At 44.9% G+C, this 17,276-nt stretch overlaps 1 protein-coding gene across 1 annotated transcript in view; it reads left to right on the forward strand.

Annotated features, from left to right (window-relative positions):
- Positions 1–17,276, forward strand: part of LOC121276697 (WD repeat-containing protein 70) — a 152,949-nt gene that overhangs the window by 19,594 nt on the left and 116,079 nt on the right. Inside the window, exons 6-9 of the mRNA XM_041185241.1 lie at positions 6,861–6,920; positions 7,509–7,642; positions 7,979–8,132; positions 15,912–15,988. Coding sequence (XP_041041175.1) covers positions 6,861–6,920; positions 7,509–7,642; positions 7,979–8,132; positions 15,912–15,988 — 425 coding nt within the window. The remainder of the gene's footprint in view (positions 1–6,860; positions 6,921–7,508; positions 7,643–7,978; positions 8,133–15,911; positions 15,989–17,276) is intronic.

Below are 17,276 nucleotides of genomic sequence, written 5' to 3' on the forward strand. Positions count from 1 at the left end.
GAATAACGCAAGTTAAAAAAATTTCTTATACTCTAATGTTTACAGTATGTATATAGTTTATGTCAACCAATAGGTGACCTGTGGTCAGACACACCACACTCCAAGATCAAGCAACAGATGCAACCCCAAACAGATGCTATGGACCTCTCATCAACTCCCCCAGAAGCTCTGTCTTTCACAGGAGTGTGAATCTCCACTCTTAAAGAACATTCTCCCAAATAACATTTCCTCTCTGCCGTCTTCAAGCTTCACCTTCCATGCACTCTTTCAGATACTCAGCTGTGCTAACAGAGCACCACTCCTCTGCAGGCCCGTTGTAAGGAGTCACCCATCTTCGGCTGTCTCTTCAGATCTTCTGGCTTCTTGCAAGCTCACTTTGCTTTAATTCTGCTCCCTGCAACTTCCTCTCTTTAATTATGAGCCTTTTACTCTGCTTGTTACTTTAACTTTCACTGAATAGTATCTGTTCCAAATTCCTGTCCTTGCCCCTTGACTTCACTGCCTTCCTGGGAACTTTTGTCCCAGCCCCTGGTTTTGGGGACTTTCTTCTTTGTTCTTTGGAACCTGCCTCCTGCAGTTCCCTCTTCTCTGTCCAGCTTCTCCTGGCACCTGCTTCCAACTGCGTGAATCAGGATTCATTGAGCTTAAGAACGTGACAACTTGCTCAGTTGATTATGCCCAAATTGATGGTGTTGCCATGAGATCCCCTCTTGGCCCAGCTCTCGCAAACATCTTTGTTGGGTTCCATGAGAAACGTGTCTTCAATGGAATGACACCTAAACGGCTATCACTTACATACATCCACGTATGTGGATGATACATTTGCTATATTTAAATCTGTAGCAGCATATAATCATTTCCTTACACATCTTAATGGGCTCCGTCTGCTCTCAAATTTACCTTTCAAATGGAGCAGTCAAATCAACTCCCTTTTCTTGACGTACTAGTTAAGAAATCTGCCAGGGGTTCTTGACGATGGTCCGCTGCAAGCCTACCTTCACTGGTCAACACATGCTTGGGATTCTTACAGTTCCACACTCTCACCACTCTCTGACTGAAGAAGTTCCCCCTAATGGTCCCCCTAAACCCTTCCCCTTTCACCCTAAAGCCATGTCCTCTCATGTTTATTTCTCCTAATCTAAGTGGAAAGAGCCTACTCACATTTACGGTCTATACCTCTCATAATTTTGTAAACTTCTATCAAATCTCCCCTCATTCTTCTACGTTCCAAGAAATAAAGTCCTAACCTATTTAATCTTTCCCTATAACTCAACTCCTTAAGACCTGGCAACATCCTAGTAAATCTTCTCTGCACTCTCTCAATCTTACTGATATCCTTCCTGTAGTTAGGTGACCAGAACTGCACACAATACTCCAAAGTTGGCCTCACCAATATCTTATACAACCTCACCATAACATCCCAACTCCTATACTCAATACTTTGATTTATGAAGGCCAGTATGCCAAAAGCTTTCTTCACAACCTTGTCTACCTGTGACGCCACTTTCAGGGAACTATGTATCTGAACTCCCAGATCCCCTTGTTCCTCCGCATTCCTCAGTGCCCTACCATTTACTGTGTATGTCCTACCTTGGTTTGACCTTCCAAAATGTAACACCTCACACTTTTCCTCATTAAATTCTGGCCCATTTTTCCAGTTGGTCCAGATCTCTCTGCAAGCTTTGAAAGCCTTCCTCGCTGTCCACAACGCCTCCAATCTTAGTGTCATCAGCAAACTTGCTGATCCAATTCACCACATTATCACCCAAGTCATTGATATAGACAACAAACAACAAGGGTCCCAGCACAGATCCCCCTGAGGCACACCACTAGTCACAGACCTCCAGTCTGAGAAGCAACCATCCACTACCACCCTCTGTCTTCTCCCACACAGCCAATTTCGAATCCAGTTTACAACCTCTCCATGGAAACCAAGTGTCTGAACCTTCTGAACTAACCTCCCATGTGGGACCTTGTCAAAGGCCTTACTAAAGTCCATGTAGACAACATCCACAGCCTTTCCTTCATCTACTTTCTTGGTAACCAAGTCTCACTAATAGCAATAATGTCATAATCCCATGTGCCAATCCACGCCCTAAGCTCATCTGCCTTTCCGACAATACTCCTTGCATTGAAATAGATGCACCTGAGAACATTTCTATCTCTTACGGACCCTTGATTTCTGTCTATACATGCATTCCTCGTTTGACCTTTATCCTCCTCCACCTCACTATCTGCTCTAACACTCTGGTTCCCCTCCCCCTGCAAATCTAGTTTAAACGCCCCGGAGCAGCACTAGCAAACCTACCTGCAAGGATGTTAGTCCCCCTCCAGTTTAGGTGCAAACCGTCCCGTCGGAACAGGTCCCACCTTCGCTGGAACAGAGCCCAATTGTCAAGAAACATGAAGCCCTCCCTCCTGCACCATCTCCTTAGCCATGTATTTAGCTGCATTATCCTCCTATTTCTAGCCTCACTAGCACGTGGCACGGGTAGCACTCCTGAGATCGTAACCCTGGAGGTCCTGTCCTTCAACTTAGCACCTAACTCCCTAAACTCTCTTTGCAGGACCTCCTCCTCCTCCTTCCTATCCACGTCATCGGTCCCTACATGGACCACGACGTCTGGCTGCTCACCCTCCCTCCTGTACTTTCAACCTGCGGTAGAATCACCTCCCTAAACGTGCTATCCAGATAGTTCCCAGTCTTGTGGACGCGCCACAGTGACTCCAACCATTGCTCAAATTTCAAAACCTAGCAATCAAGTTTCCTGCACATGTGGTTGTCTAGACCACAGGAAGCGTCCGCAACATTCCGCATGTTACAGAATGGGCATTCCACGCAGCCAACCTGTCCTGTCATGCCTTTACAAATTATTTATTATAAACTGGAGGCAAGAAACCTAGACCCCATTACTGTTAATAAACTTTACTACTGCTTGTAAACCTTCCTGCGACACCTAAAATCTTGCAATTACTTCATGTTACTCGTGTTTTGAAAGATAAATGAGAAAATAGTCACCAACCAATCACTCAGATATCTCCCTGTGACTTAACTTTTTTCTCAGAATGCGGCTGGTCTGTAGACTGAGGCTCTCTGGGGCTGGTCGCTTGCTCTCTCTCGTTTCTCATGCTGTTTTAGGTCTCCTTTGGGCTGCGGTCTCCTGTTCTTCGTGCTGTTTTAAGCCTCCCTCGGTTCATCAATGACCACCTCTCCATTATACGGTCAGAAGTGTGAATGTCCCTTGATGATTGCACAATGTTCAGTACCATTTGCGACTCCTCAGATACTTAAGCAGTTCATGCCCATATGCAGCGAGTCCTGGAGAACATTCAGGCTAGGACTGATAAGTAGCAAGTAACATTCATGCCAGGCGATGACCATCTCCAATAAGAGTGTCCGACCATCTCTACTTGACATTCAACGGCATTACCGTTGCTATATCCCACACTAGCAATATTTTGGGAGATTATCATTGACCAAAAATTGAACTGGACCAGCCATATAAATACTGTGGCTGTAGAAGCAGGTCAAAGATTGGGAATTCTGTAGAGAGTAACTGACCTTCTGACCCCCCAAAGCCTGTCCACCATACAAGGCGCAAGTCAAAGAGTGTGATGGAATACTCTCTACTTGCCTGGATGAGTGCAACGCCTACAGCACTTAAGAAGCTTGACATCACTCAGGACAAAGCAGCCCGCTTGATTGGCACCCAATTCACCACCTTAAACGTTCACTCCCTCCACGATCGATGCACAATGGCAGCAATGAGTCCCCTTCCAAAATGCACTGCAGCAACTGTTATATCAGCTGATGTCGCTACTGGACAAGTCGGATCCCAGGGTGGAACCCAACCTGACAGATTCTAACGATTATTTTTTGTTTAGAAACATGGAGGGCAGGAACTGAACAAAGTCAGCTGATGAACTTCTAACAAAAGAACAAAACATTTATTAAACAAAAAAATGTTGGAGTCATACCTGGCACAAAGGAAGATGTTGTGGTTGTTGGAGGTCAGTCATCTCAGCTCTAGGACATCACTGCAGGAGTTCCTCAGGGTGGTGATCTCAGCCCAGCCATCTTCAGCTGCTTATCAATGACAATCCTTCCATCATAAGCTCAGAAGTTGGAATGTTCGCTGATGATTGCACAATGTTCAGCACCATTCACAACTCCTCATACTGAAGCAGTCCATGTCCAAATGCAGCAAGACCAGGCAATATCCAGGCTTGGGCTGACAAGTGGCAAGCAATATTTGCGCCACACAAGTGTCAGGCAATGACCATCTCCAACAAGAGAGAATCCAACCATCGCCCCTTGATGTTCAATGGCATTACCATCACTGAATCCACCACTATCAACATCCTGGGGGTTACCATTGACCAAAAACTGAACTAGACTAGCCATATAAATACTGTGGCTACAAGAGCTGGTCAGAGGCTAGGAATTGTGCGATGAGTAACTCACCTCCTGACTCCCCCAAAGCCTGTCCCCCATACAAGGTGCAAATCAAAGAGTGTGATGGAATATTCCCTCCTTGCCTGGATGAGTGCAATTTCCACAACACTGAAGAAGCTTGACACCATCCAGGACAAAGCAGCCTGCTTGATTGGCACCACATCTGCAAACATTCACTCCCCCCACCACCGATTCAAAGCAGCAGTGTGTACCATCTACAAGATGCACTGCAGGAATTCACCAAGGCTCTTTAGACAGCACCTTCCAAACCCATGACCACTACCATCTAGAAGGACAAGGGCAGCAGATACATGGGAATACCACCACCTGGAAGTTTCCCTCCAAGTCACTCACCATCCTGACTTGGAAATAAGTTGCTGTTCCTTCACTGTCGCTGGGTCAAAATCCTAGAACACCCACTCTCACAGCACTGTGGGTGTACCTACACTACATGGACTGCAGCGGTTCAAGAAAGCAGCTCACCATCACCTACTCAAGGGCAACTAGGAATGGGCAATAAATGCTGGCCCAGCTATTGAAGCCCACCTGCCCTGAATGAATAATAAAAATAAATGAACTGTACTATAATACTCCTTCACCCACATGTGTACCTTTTACAGACATATTCAGATTTATAAGGAAAACGCAAGTTACAAAAGTTATCTTATATTCTAATGTTCACAATAAGCACATAGTCCATGTAAACCAATTGGTGACCTGTGGACAGACACACCATACTCTGAAATCAAGTGACAGATACCACCCCAAACAGATAATATGGATCCCTCATCAACTCCCCCCAGACGCATGTCACACCGTGAGCCAACAGGTCTCAATGAACTTTGTGTTTCACTTGAGGATTTCCAATCTCCACTCTCAAAGACCTGGCTTTGGAATCTTCTCCCAAAAGTCGCTTTCTCTTGGATGCCTTCCACAAGGATCCACCTCTAAGGTTTCGAGCTTCTCCCCTGGATCACCACATGCATTGAAGCTTTGCCCTCCACACATACTCTCTCTCAGGTACTCAGCTGTGCCAACAGAACACTACTGCTTCACATGCTCATAGTAAGGAGTCATCAAATTATGGCTGTTTCCTCAGATCTTCTGGCTTCTCACAAGCCTACTTTGCTTTAAGTCTGTGTTCTGCGGCTTCTTCCTTTAAGCTTGGAGCCTTCTGCTCCTCACTCTTAACTTCACTTAACAGGATCTTTTCCAGATTCTTGCTCTTTTTCTTTGACTAGAAGGTCTTCTTGGGGCCCCTCCTTTCTGTCCCACTCCTTGGCTTTCGGACCTTTCTGTTCTTTTGGGAAATCTGCTCTCTGGAGTTCCCTTTGCTGTGTCCAGCTTCTCCTGGCTCCTGGTTTCATCTGAACTAAAAAACTGCTGATCTGTTTCTCCCTGTATTTGTAGGCCCCCTGTTGCTAGGCAACAGTCCAGTTTTCCACTTCGAGTCATAAAACCTCATTCAAATTAAAGGTACATGAACCAAAGTACATGACTTGCAGGCGACTTTGAGAGTGAAACTAAAACTCAAGATTCCCCCCTTTCTTAACACACAAATACAGAAACACAAACTAAATTAAACGTAAAACTACAACTTACTCCCAACAGACCCAAAAGTATAAATATAACTTACTTAAACTATCTCTAGTTCTGAACACGACTCATCGAGCCTCCTTCATCAGCACCTTCCAAACCTGTGACCTCTCCCACCCAAAAGGACAAGAGGAGTTGATGCATGGGAAAACCACGACCTGCAAGCTCCCCTCTAAGCCACACTTCCTGTCATGACTTGGAAATATATTGGAATATTTTAATATATTGAAATAAATTGGAATCGCCATTCCTTCACTGTCACTGGGTCAAAATCCTGGAACTCCCTAACAGCACTGTAGGTATACCTACACCACATGGACTGCAGCGGTTCAAGAAGGCAGCTCACCACCACCTTCTCAATGGCAATTAGCGATGAGCAAGAAATGATAGCCTAACCAGCGAAGCCACATCCTGTGAAAGAAGAAGTTAAAAAATGGGTTTACTAGTAGTTGGGCTCATGCAGGCTGCAAAAAGGGCACAGACGCTTGATTTCTTTACACACAAGTCTGGACATGGGACCAAATTAATCATATTCTGGAACTTGACTGGAGGAGGGGTGGTGGCCTGCCCTTTGGAGCTCTGTGTGTTGGTGTGGTGTGTGTCAGGGAGGAGAATCTTGGGGTGGGGTGAGTGAGTGTGGGTGCCTGACCTCCAGTGCTCTTGGGAGGTGGGCCAGGCAGGAGTCCTGGAGCTGCAGGACCAAGATACTATTGGACTCGGACACTGGGTTATTTACAGTCAGAGAACATGAATTGAACTTGCTGTTTGAGGCTGGGTGAGTAATGATGTCCCTTTTGTCTTTTGGCAGAAGCCGGTGAAGCGGATCCCAGACTCACATGAAATCACACTAACCCATGGCAAGAAAACGGTGAGTGAGGGTTTTCTCCAGCCTAAGGAGTGTCCTGGCTCTGGAAGAGTTCATCAACAATCCACCCCTGTAATAAAAACCCTGGATTCAGGAACTCAGGATTGAATGTAATCCTGTTCTGTTCTGGACTGGAGGGCACTGAGCTGGGCTCAGGTGAAGTGGCTGGACTGAAGTGGTTGTCTGTCTTGGGACTGGTCTGGGCTGACCAGGGGCTATCCCCATGTCCTGGAATCCACAAACTGATCTAATTAAAGTTTAAAAGAAAGGGATTAACAGAACTCCTGGCAAATTTTTGAATGTGAGCATTTCTTATCAGGGCATTAACAGGGATGATGTTGAGGAAAGACACTGAACAAGCTATTTTAAGGGTTGAAGAGAATGAGATTGAAGGATAGAGGAGGTATTGAGGGGCATGGGAGAGAGTTCACATGATTGATCCTGGCTTTAGAGCATTAACGTCTTTGCTATTTTCATCAAGCATACTCTTGAAGGAGCAGGGTGGGTGCAAGGGAGGAGGAAGAATTTCATCATCTCTGCTGCTTCAATGATGAGGGATCGAGAGAGTAACCGATATGCTTCCGGCTCTAGGTATCGGCACTGGGACTGGATCCTTCGGGGGCGAGGCTGGTTACTGGGGGCTACGATTATGAGGTGAAGCTCTGGGACTTTGCAGGAATGGATGCCTCGCTGCAAGCTTTCCGGTCATTGCAGCCCTGTGAGTGGTGAGTGGCTGCACCACAAGCCTCTTCATTTCTCAGGACCGTCTCCTCTCCCTGCCCTCCCAACCCTCTTAACACCCCTCAACCCATCTCCAACCCTCTCCAAACTCCCATTCCCCCATAAGCTCCTCAAGCTTCCTGAAACACCAACTAAATCTCCTCTTAACCACACCAAACTTCCCTTCTAACTCCTAATGCCAGTTGATGCTGGGAGGGACAGAGTGGCAGTGGTTAATGCAGACCAAGGGCATGGCTGAAATGGAAGAGTGATGCAAGGGTGGAGCGGTGGTCAAGGGTTATTGGATGCTCTGTTTTATTATCTTTGATCTTTTCTTTTAGCCATCAGATTAAGTCGCTGCAGTACAGCTCAACAGGAGATGTGATTCTGTGTGTGGCTGGCAGTGCCCAGGCCAAGGTGCTGGACCGTGATGGCTTCCAGGTGATGGAGTGTGTGAAGGGAGATCAGTACATTGTTGATCAAGCCAAGACCAAGGTACCAGAGAAATCTATATTGGGGACAGCAGCATTGTGATAGTCATATTAATAATGATCGTCAAACTACTGGATGATCATTAAACATCATCTGGTTCACTGTGTCTTTCAGGGAAGGAAACCTGCCATCTTTATCCAATCTGGTGTCCATGTGACTCAACACCCACAGTAATGCGGTTGACCCTTAACTGCCTTCTGAAATGGCCTAACAAACCACTCTGATGTAGTTGGCCAGCACCACCTGTTAAAGATCAGTTAGGGTGGCAGTAAATGGTGGTCTTGCCAGTGATGCTCACAACCCAAGAACAAAAAAAAATTCCTGCCAACATTCCACTGCAATTACTGGGTGCGGCATTTTTCCAGCTACCCTACCGTCGGGTTGCTTGGGTGGATTAATGTACAGCACTCTGATCAGTCTGTCTATTTCCCCAAAAAGGAGTGCCTCATTCTCTGACTGGGACATTCTAATTCTTTCCCTTGTTTTTGTATTGTAACACACTGAATCTACAATAAAAACAAAGTGCTGGAAAAACTCAGCAGATCTGGCAGCAGATTTAACATTTCGAGTCAAATAGGACTCCCCTTCAGAAAAGAAGAGAGGTAGAAATGCGATGGGTTTTATGGTGTTGAAAAAGGGGAAGGGTCAGGGATAGGTTAGAGGGTGGGGGAGATTAAATGACAAAGATGTTATGGAACAAAAGGCAAAGGGAGTAGTAATGCTACTCCTAAGTAACAAAGGAACAAAGCATTGGTCCTGGGTAGGTGTGAATAGCAGAATAAAGGTCAGCGCTATCAGTAGGACTAGGGTATAGGGTTAATGTGGGAATGAGTACAGTTCTATCCACACAGTGATGTAAGAGAACATGTAACCTGCACCTAGGTGTCAGTCTAGTGTTGGCCATGGGCACAAACATGGAGGCAACTCCTAGCTTGAACTCTTTACTGTGTAACTCTTCTGGAGTTAAACCAATTATACTAAATTAACAAAATAAAGGAAAAATCAAGCACAGCCCCTAAGTCAGGTCAGCTGTGAAACCAAGGACAAAGTTTAAAGGAAACCTCTTTACTGTGTATATGTACATAGTTCTTGTAGTTAATAAATGCATATGGATAACCTACTTAATTAAGACTATGAAGACTTCATTATGACTTACCGAATGTTATTGAACACCCTACATCACTGTCTGAAAGCAAAATATGAGAACAAGGTACAGACTGGCACTAGGGGGAAGAAGTACAAACTGGAGGACAGAATTCATGGTCTGAAGTTGAACTTAATGTAGAATCTAGAAGGCTGTAAAGTGCCTTATCGGAAGATGTGATTAACCAGTTGGCATTGGGCTTCATTGAAACATTGCAGCAGGCCGAGGACAGAAATGTGAGCGTGAGAGCAATGTGGTGAATTGAAATGGCAAGCAACAGGAAGGCCGGGGTCATACTTGCAGTCTGAATAGAGGTGTTCCGCAGAGCGGTCACCCAATCTGCGTTTAGTCTTCCCAATGTAGCGGAGACTGCATTGGGAGAGGTGAACACAGCAGACCAAATTGAAAGAAGTACATGTAAACCATTGCTTCACCTGGAAGGAGTGTTTGGGGGCTTGGACAGTGAGGACGGAGGAGGTGAAGGGGCAGGTGTACACTTCCTGTGATTGCATGGGATGGTGTCTTGGGATGGGGATGAGGTTTTGGGGGTGATAGAGGAGTTGACCAGGGTGTCATGGAGGGAATGGTCCCTTCAGAATGCTGACAGGGGAGGTAAGGGGAAGATGTGTTTGGTGGTGGCATCATGCTGTGGTTGGTAGAAATGGCAGAGGATAATCCTTTGCATGTGAAGGCTGGTGGGGTGAAAAATGAGGACAAGGAGAACTCTATCATGTCTCTGGGAGGGAGGAGGAGGGGTGAGGACAGAAGAGAGAGAAATGGGTCGGACATGGTTGAGGGCCCTGTCAAACACAGTGTGGGGGATTCCTCTGTTGAGATAAAGGAAGACCTGTTGGAAGAGCTGTTGTGAAAGGTTGCATCATCAGAACAGATGCAACGGAGAAACCTGGAGAATGGAATGGAGTCCTTACAGGAAGCAGGGTATGAGGAGGTGCAATTGAGATAGCTGTGGGAGTTGTAGGCTTGTAATAAATGCTAATACACAGTTTATCCCCAGAAACGGAGGGAATCAAGGAAGGGGAAGTAAGTGTCAGAGAAGGACCTCGTGAACGTGCGACAGGAGTGAAAATTGATTAATTTTTCCAATTCTGATGAGAGCAAGAAGCTCTGATTTTTTTTGTTTTATTCTTTAGTGGGATGGGGTTGTCGCTGGCCAGGTCAGCATTTATTTCCCATCCCTAATTGCCCTTGAGAGGGTGGTGATGAGCTGCCTTCTTAAACTGCTGCAGTCCATGTGGTGTATGCACACCCACAGTGCTGTTAGGAAGGGAGTTCCAGGATTTTGACCCAGCAACTGGGAAGGAACGACGATATATTTCCAAGTCAGGGTGGTGAGTGGCTTGGAGGGGAACTTCCAGGCGGTGGTGTTCCCATCTATCTGCAGCCCTTGTCCTTCTAGATGGTAGTGGTCGTGGGTTTTGAAAGGTGCTGTCGAAGGAGCCTTGGTGAATTGCTGCAGTGCAGTTTATGGTATACCCTGCTGTAACAGTTAATCGGTGGTGGAGGGCATGAATTTTTGTGGATGGGTTGCCAAACATGCGGGTTGCTTTGTCCTGGATGGTGTCAAGCTTCTTGAGTGTTATTGGAGCTGCACTCATCCAGGCAAGTGGGGAGTATTCCATCACACTCCTGACTTGTACCTTGAAGATGGTGGACAGGCTTTGGGGAATCAGGAGGTGAGTTACTTGCCGCAGGATTCCACGCTTCTGACCTGCTCTTGTAGTCACAGTATTTATATGGCTAGTCCAGGTCGGTTTCCAGTCAATGGTAACCCCAGGATGTTGTGTTGCAACCACAACCGATGTGTACTGTTCTGGGCACCATATTATAGGAAGGATGTGAACGCATTGAACGCAGAAGAGATTTACAAGAATGATTCCAGGGCTGAGAAACTTCATCTGTGAGGATAGTTTGGAGAGGTTGGGACTGTTCTTCTTGGAGATAAGGTGGCTAAAAGGAGATTTGATAGAGATGTTCAAAATCATGAGGGGACTGGTCAGGGTAAATAGTGAGAAGCTGTTCCTACTTCTGAAAGGATCAAGAGTGAGAAGGCACAGATTTAAAGTGATTTGCAAAAGAGCAAGTGTGACGTGAGAAAAAACTTTTTCACACAATGAGTGGTTTCGGTCTGGAATCCACAGCCTGGAAGTGTGATGGAGGCAGGTTCAGTTGAGGCATTCAAGTGGACATTTGATGATTATGTGAATAGAAACAATGTGCAAGGATACAGGGAAAAGACAGGACAATGGCACTTGGTCATAATACTCATTTAGAGATCCGGTGCAGAGATGATGAGCCGAATGGCATCCTCCTGTTCCGTTAAAATTCTGTGATTCTGTGATTATTTGCTGAGCAAGCCAAATCCCAGAGGGAAACTTGTCTTACTGATCATAACCATTTTTTCTATTTTGAAAACGAGGCGAAAACTACTGATCCCAGAAGCATATATCCAAGGGTATACATCCTGTCGAAAAGATAGGCAGGTTGGCAGAGGGGTTGGGGTTGCTTTGTTAGTAAGAAATGAAATTAAATCGATAATAAGAAATGATGTAGGGTCAGATGATGTAGAATCTGCGTGGGTAGAGTTGAGGAACCACAAAGGTAAAAAAACCATAATGGGAGTTATGTACAGGCCTCCGAACAGTAGTCAGGATGTGGGGCACAAGATACACCAGGAGATTGAAAAGGTGTGTAAGAAAGGCAAGGTTACAGTGATCATAGGGGATTTCAATATGCAGGTAGACTGGGAAAATCAGGTTGGTAGTGGATCCCAAGGAAAGGAATTTGTGGAATGTCTACAAGATGCCTTTTTGGAGCAGCTTGTGGTGGAGCCCAGTAGGGAACAGGCAATTCTAGATTTAGTGATGTGTAATGGGACAGATTTGATAAGGGAGCTAAGGTGAAGGAACCCTTAGGAGGAAGTGACCATAATATGATAGAATTTACCCTGCAATTTGAGAGGAAAAAGCTGGAATCAGATGTAATGGTATTACAGGCAACTACAGAGGCATGAGGGAGGAGCTGGCAAGAATTGACCGGGAGATGAGCCTAGCAGGAAAGACAGTGGAACACCAATGGCAGGAGTTTCTGGGAGTAATTTGGGAGACAGCAAAAATTCATCCCTAGGAAGAAGAAGCATACTAAAGGGAGGACGTGCCAACCATGGCTGACAAGGGAAGTCAGGGACAGCATAAAAGCTAAAGAGAAAGCATACAATGCGGCAAAGAGCAGTGGGAAACCAGGGGATTGGGAAGCTTACAAAGACCAACAGAGGACAACTAAAAAAAAAGTAAGGAGGGAGAAGATTAAATATGAGGGTAAACTAGCCAGTAATATAAAAGAAGATTGCAAGAGTTTTTTAGATACATAAAGGGTAAGAGAGAGGCAAAAGTGGACATTGGGCCGCTGTAAAATGATGCTGGAGAAGTAGTAGTGGGGAACAAAGAATGGCTTTGAATAGGTACTTTGCGTCAGTCTTCACAGTGGAAGACACGAGTGACGTCCCCAAAGTTCAAGAGAGTCGGGGGGCAGAGGTGAGTATGATGGCCAATACCAAGGAGAAGGTGATAGGAAAACTGAAAGGTCTGAAGGTGGATAAATCACCTGGATCAGATGGAGTACACCCCAGAGTTCTGAAAGATATAGCTGAAGAGATAGTGGAGGCGTTAGTGGCGATCTTTCAGGAATCACTGGAGTCAGGGAGGGTCCCAGAGGACTGGAAAATCGCTAACGTAACCCCCCCGTTTAAGAAGGGAATGAGGCAAAAGACGGGAAATTACAGGCCAATTAGCCTGACCTCGGTCGTTGGTAAGATTTTAGAGTCCATTATTAAGGATGAGATTTCTGAATACTTGGAAGTGCATGGTAAAATCAGGCAAAGTCAGCATGGTTTCATCAAGGGGAGGTCTTGCCTGACAAATCTGTTAGAATTCTTTGAGGAGGTAATGAGTAGGTTAGACAAAGGAGAGCCAATGGATGTTATCTACTTGGACTTCCAGAAGGCCTTTGACAAGGTGCCGCACAGGAGGCTGCTCAGTAAGATAAGAGCCCATGGTGTTAGAGGCAAGGTACTAGCATGGATAGAAGATTGGCTCTCTGGCAGGAGGCAGAGAGTGGGAAAAAGGGGGTCCTTCTCAGGATGGCGGCCGGTGACTAGTGGAGTTCCACAGGGGTCAGTGTTGGGACCGCAACTTTTCACTTTATACATTAATGATCTAGATGAAGGAACTGAGGGCATCCTGGCTAAGTTTGCAGATGATACAAAGATAGGTGGAGGGATAGGTGGTATTGAGGAGGCGGAGAGGCTGTAGAAGGATTTGGACAGGTTAGGAAAATTGGGCAAAGAAGTGGCAGATGGAATACAACGTGGGGAAGTGTGAGGTCATGCACTTTGGTAGGAAGAATAGAGGCATAGACTATTTTCTAAATGGGGAGAGAATTCAGAAATCTGGAGTGCAAAGGGACTTGGGAGTCCTAGTCCAGAATTCTCTTAAGATTAACTTGCAGGTTGAGTCGTTAGTTAGGAAGGCAAATGCAATGTTGGCATTTATTTTGAGAGGACTAGAATAGAAAAGCAGGGATGTGCTGCTGAGGCTTTATAAGGCTCTGGTCAGACCACATTTAGAATGTTGTGAGCAATTTTGGGCCCCGTATCTCAGGAAGGATGTGCTGGCCCTGGAGAGGTTCCAGAGGAGCTTCACGAGAATGATCCCAGGAATGAAAGGCTTAACATATGAGGAACGTTTGAGGATTCTGGGTCTATACTCGATGGAGTTTAGAAGGATGAGGGGGGTTCTGATTGAAACTTACAGAATACTGAAAGGCCTGGATAGAGTGTATGTGGGGAAGATGTTTCCATTAGTAGGAGAGACTCGGACCCGAGGGCACAGCCTCAGAGTAAAGGGAAGACCTTTTAGAACAGAGATGAGGAGAAACTTCTTTAGCCAGAGAGTGGTGAATCTATGGAATTCATTGCCACAGAAGGCTGTGGAGGCCAGGTCATTGAGTGTATTTAAGACCGAGATAGATAGGTTCTGGATTGGTAAGGGGATCAACGGTTACGGGGAGAAGGCGGGAGAATGGGGTTGAGAAACTTATCAGCCATGATTGAATGGTGGAGCAGACTCGATGGGCTGAATGGCCTAATTTCTGCTCCTATGTCTTATGGTCTATAGAACCCCAGTAACACTTGAGATTTTAAAATGAAAAAATTTATTAATAATAAGAGAAAAGAACTTTAGCACACAAGATTAAAATTATCCTGTTAAAACAGTGTTACATAGCATTCCCCCAAAAAACCCCACTTGGTCAAAACACACAAGTAATTTATTTGGGAACAGCTCCCTTATAGATTTTTAAACATAAAAATCCAGTAATATTACCCAAGGCACAAACTGCTGTTACTTCAGTAAAGTATACCACGTGACTTCTCACTCTCTTCCACTCTTCTGTGGAAACCCAAAAGGAAGTTCAGAAACAGACCACTTTCTGAAAACAAAGGCTTTTCTGGCTTGAAACTGAATAGCTGCTTTAAGTTCACAACTTTTCTCAGCACAGAGCTGGTCTTAGGACATCTCTCCCACACAGCCACCACAATTCAACATCTTTCCTTAAATATCTTTTATTTCCCTTTCATCTTAGACACCATTGCCCGAAGCATCTTTTTGAACTCAAGTTTTCCAAAATATAAAAATCTTTCATGTTTTCCTATTGCCTTCACTTTTGGGTCAAATAAAATTTAATAACCTTCCCTTGTTTACTTATGAAACCTTTGTAAGTTGTAAAAGTCTCTTGTTACTTCAAAACTACCTGTTGAAATTTAACAGCCGAAAAGTCAAGTCCTTACCTATCACCTAATGCAACTTTTAAAACCTAGCCTATTTAATTGTACATTTAACTTCGCCATAGCCTCTCATTACAAATGCATGCATCTAACACCTTTACCTTGCATCTCTCCGTTCCCACACTCAAATGCTGTCTTTACTAACCTTCCCCCAGTTTAAGTACTCATAGACACACACACAGACTTCTTTACAGAACACCGCTGTATTCCCAAAAATATTCAAAAAGATAACATCCATTTGATAGTGGGGGTTTCAGTGATGGCAATGCAATTGAATGTCATGGGGTGATGGTTAGATTCTCTCTTGTTGGAGGTGGTCATTACCTGGCATTTGTGTAGCATGAATGTTACTTGACACTTTTCAGCCATAGCCTGGATATTGTTCAGATCTTGCTTTATTTGGACATGGACTGCTTCAGTATCTGAGGAATCAATGTTTAGTGTGCCCCTCTCTTCAATTTTGATCAGGTTTCTTTATTCATCCATGATGTGTCATACTGGCTCATTCCTCCTTGATTTTACTTGGGTTATATTTCTCCTGAACTCTATTTATTATGTTATTAAATGTTTCTCACTGCTGTTCTATTTCAGAGTTTGCCTGCAAATTTTTCCAGCTTACTTTTCCTAGTTTCACACTCATCCCTTTAAAATCAGCTTTCTTCCAGTTCAATGTTATATGTTGGATGTTGGGATTATGTTCAGAAATAGATAAAGGAACAATGAGTGATAAACTGATAGTACACTTAAGAGATTTCTGTTTTAATGTGTTCTCACACAGGGACACACAGCCATGCTGAACAGTGGAGTCTGGCACCCGAAAATTAAGGAGGAATTCGTGACCTGCTCAAATGACGGGTAAGAATCTGGAAACAGAAAATCTCAGAAATACACAGCAGGTCATTTAGCAGCTGCAGAGAGAAAAGGGAATTATCTAGCAACTTAAGCCATCTTTTCTCTTTACAGCTGCTGCTATATGCAGCATGATGAGGAGCTAGAGGGAGGGGTGTGAGAAACCCAGAATAAACACCGAATACAAAAACAAAAAGTACTGGAAAAGCTTAGCAGGTCTGACATCATCTGTGGAGAGAAGGACAGAATTAAAGTTTCGGGCCCATACGACTCTTCTTCAAAACTAAAGAAAAATAAAAATGTGGTGAAATATGTACAATTTTAAGGGGGGTGGGACAGGTGAAGCTGGATAGAAGGTCAGTGATAGATGGAGGCAAAGGAGAGATTGCAAAAGATATCATAAACAAAAGGTTGAAGCATTGTTGATGGTGGTGATACTGGCTAAAGGTGACATTAAGTGTAGAAAGCAGAATGAGCAAGTGACAGTTAGTAGGGGTGGGATGGTGGGAAAAAAGATCGAAATAGGCTAAAGGTGGGGATAAAACAATGAATAAAAATGGAAATAAATTTAAGAAATAATAAAAATAGATGGGAAAAAATATATATATAAAAATTAAAAAATAAATATTTGGAAAAAGGGGATCAAAAAGGGGTGAGGATGGAGGAGAGAGTTGATGGTCTAAAGTTGTTGAACTCAATGTTAAGTCCTGAAGGCTGTAAAGTGCCTTATCGGAAGATGAGGTGCTGTTCCCCCAATTTGCGTTGAGCTTCACTGGAACATTGCAGCAGGCCAAGGACGGAAATGTGGGCATGAGAGCAGGGTGGTGTGTTGAAATGGCAAGTGACAGGAAGGTCTGGGTCATGCTTGCAGACAGACCGAAGGTGTTCCACAAAGCGGTCACCCAGTCTGTGCTTGGTCTCTCCAATGTAGAGGAGACTGTGCTGGGAGTAGCGAATGCAGTAGACTAAATTGAGGGAAGTGCAAGTGAAACGCTGCTTCACCTGAAAGGAGTGTTTGGGCCCTTGGACGGTGAGGAGGGAGGAAGTAAAGGGGCAGGTGTTGCACCTTCTGCAATTGCATGGGAAGGTGCCGTGGGAGGGGGTTGAGGTATTGGGAGTGATGGAGGAGTGGACCAGTGTGTCCCGGAGGGAACGGTCCCAACGGAATGCTGACAAGAGGGATGAAGGGAAGATGTGTTTGGTGGTGGCGTCATGCTGGAGTTGGCGGAAATGGCGGAGGATGATCCTTTAAATGTGGAGGCTGGTGGGATGTCCCACCCCCACCTTAAACATA

The sequence above is a fragment of the Carcharodon carcharias genome, chromosome 4, assembly GCF_017639515.1.
Source record: "Carcharodon carcharias isolate sCarCar2 chromosome 4, sCarCar2.pri, whole genome shotgun sequence".
Lineage (NCBI taxonomy): Eukaryota > Metazoa > Chordata > Chondrichthyes > Lamniformes > Lamnidae > Carcharodon > Carcharodon carcharias.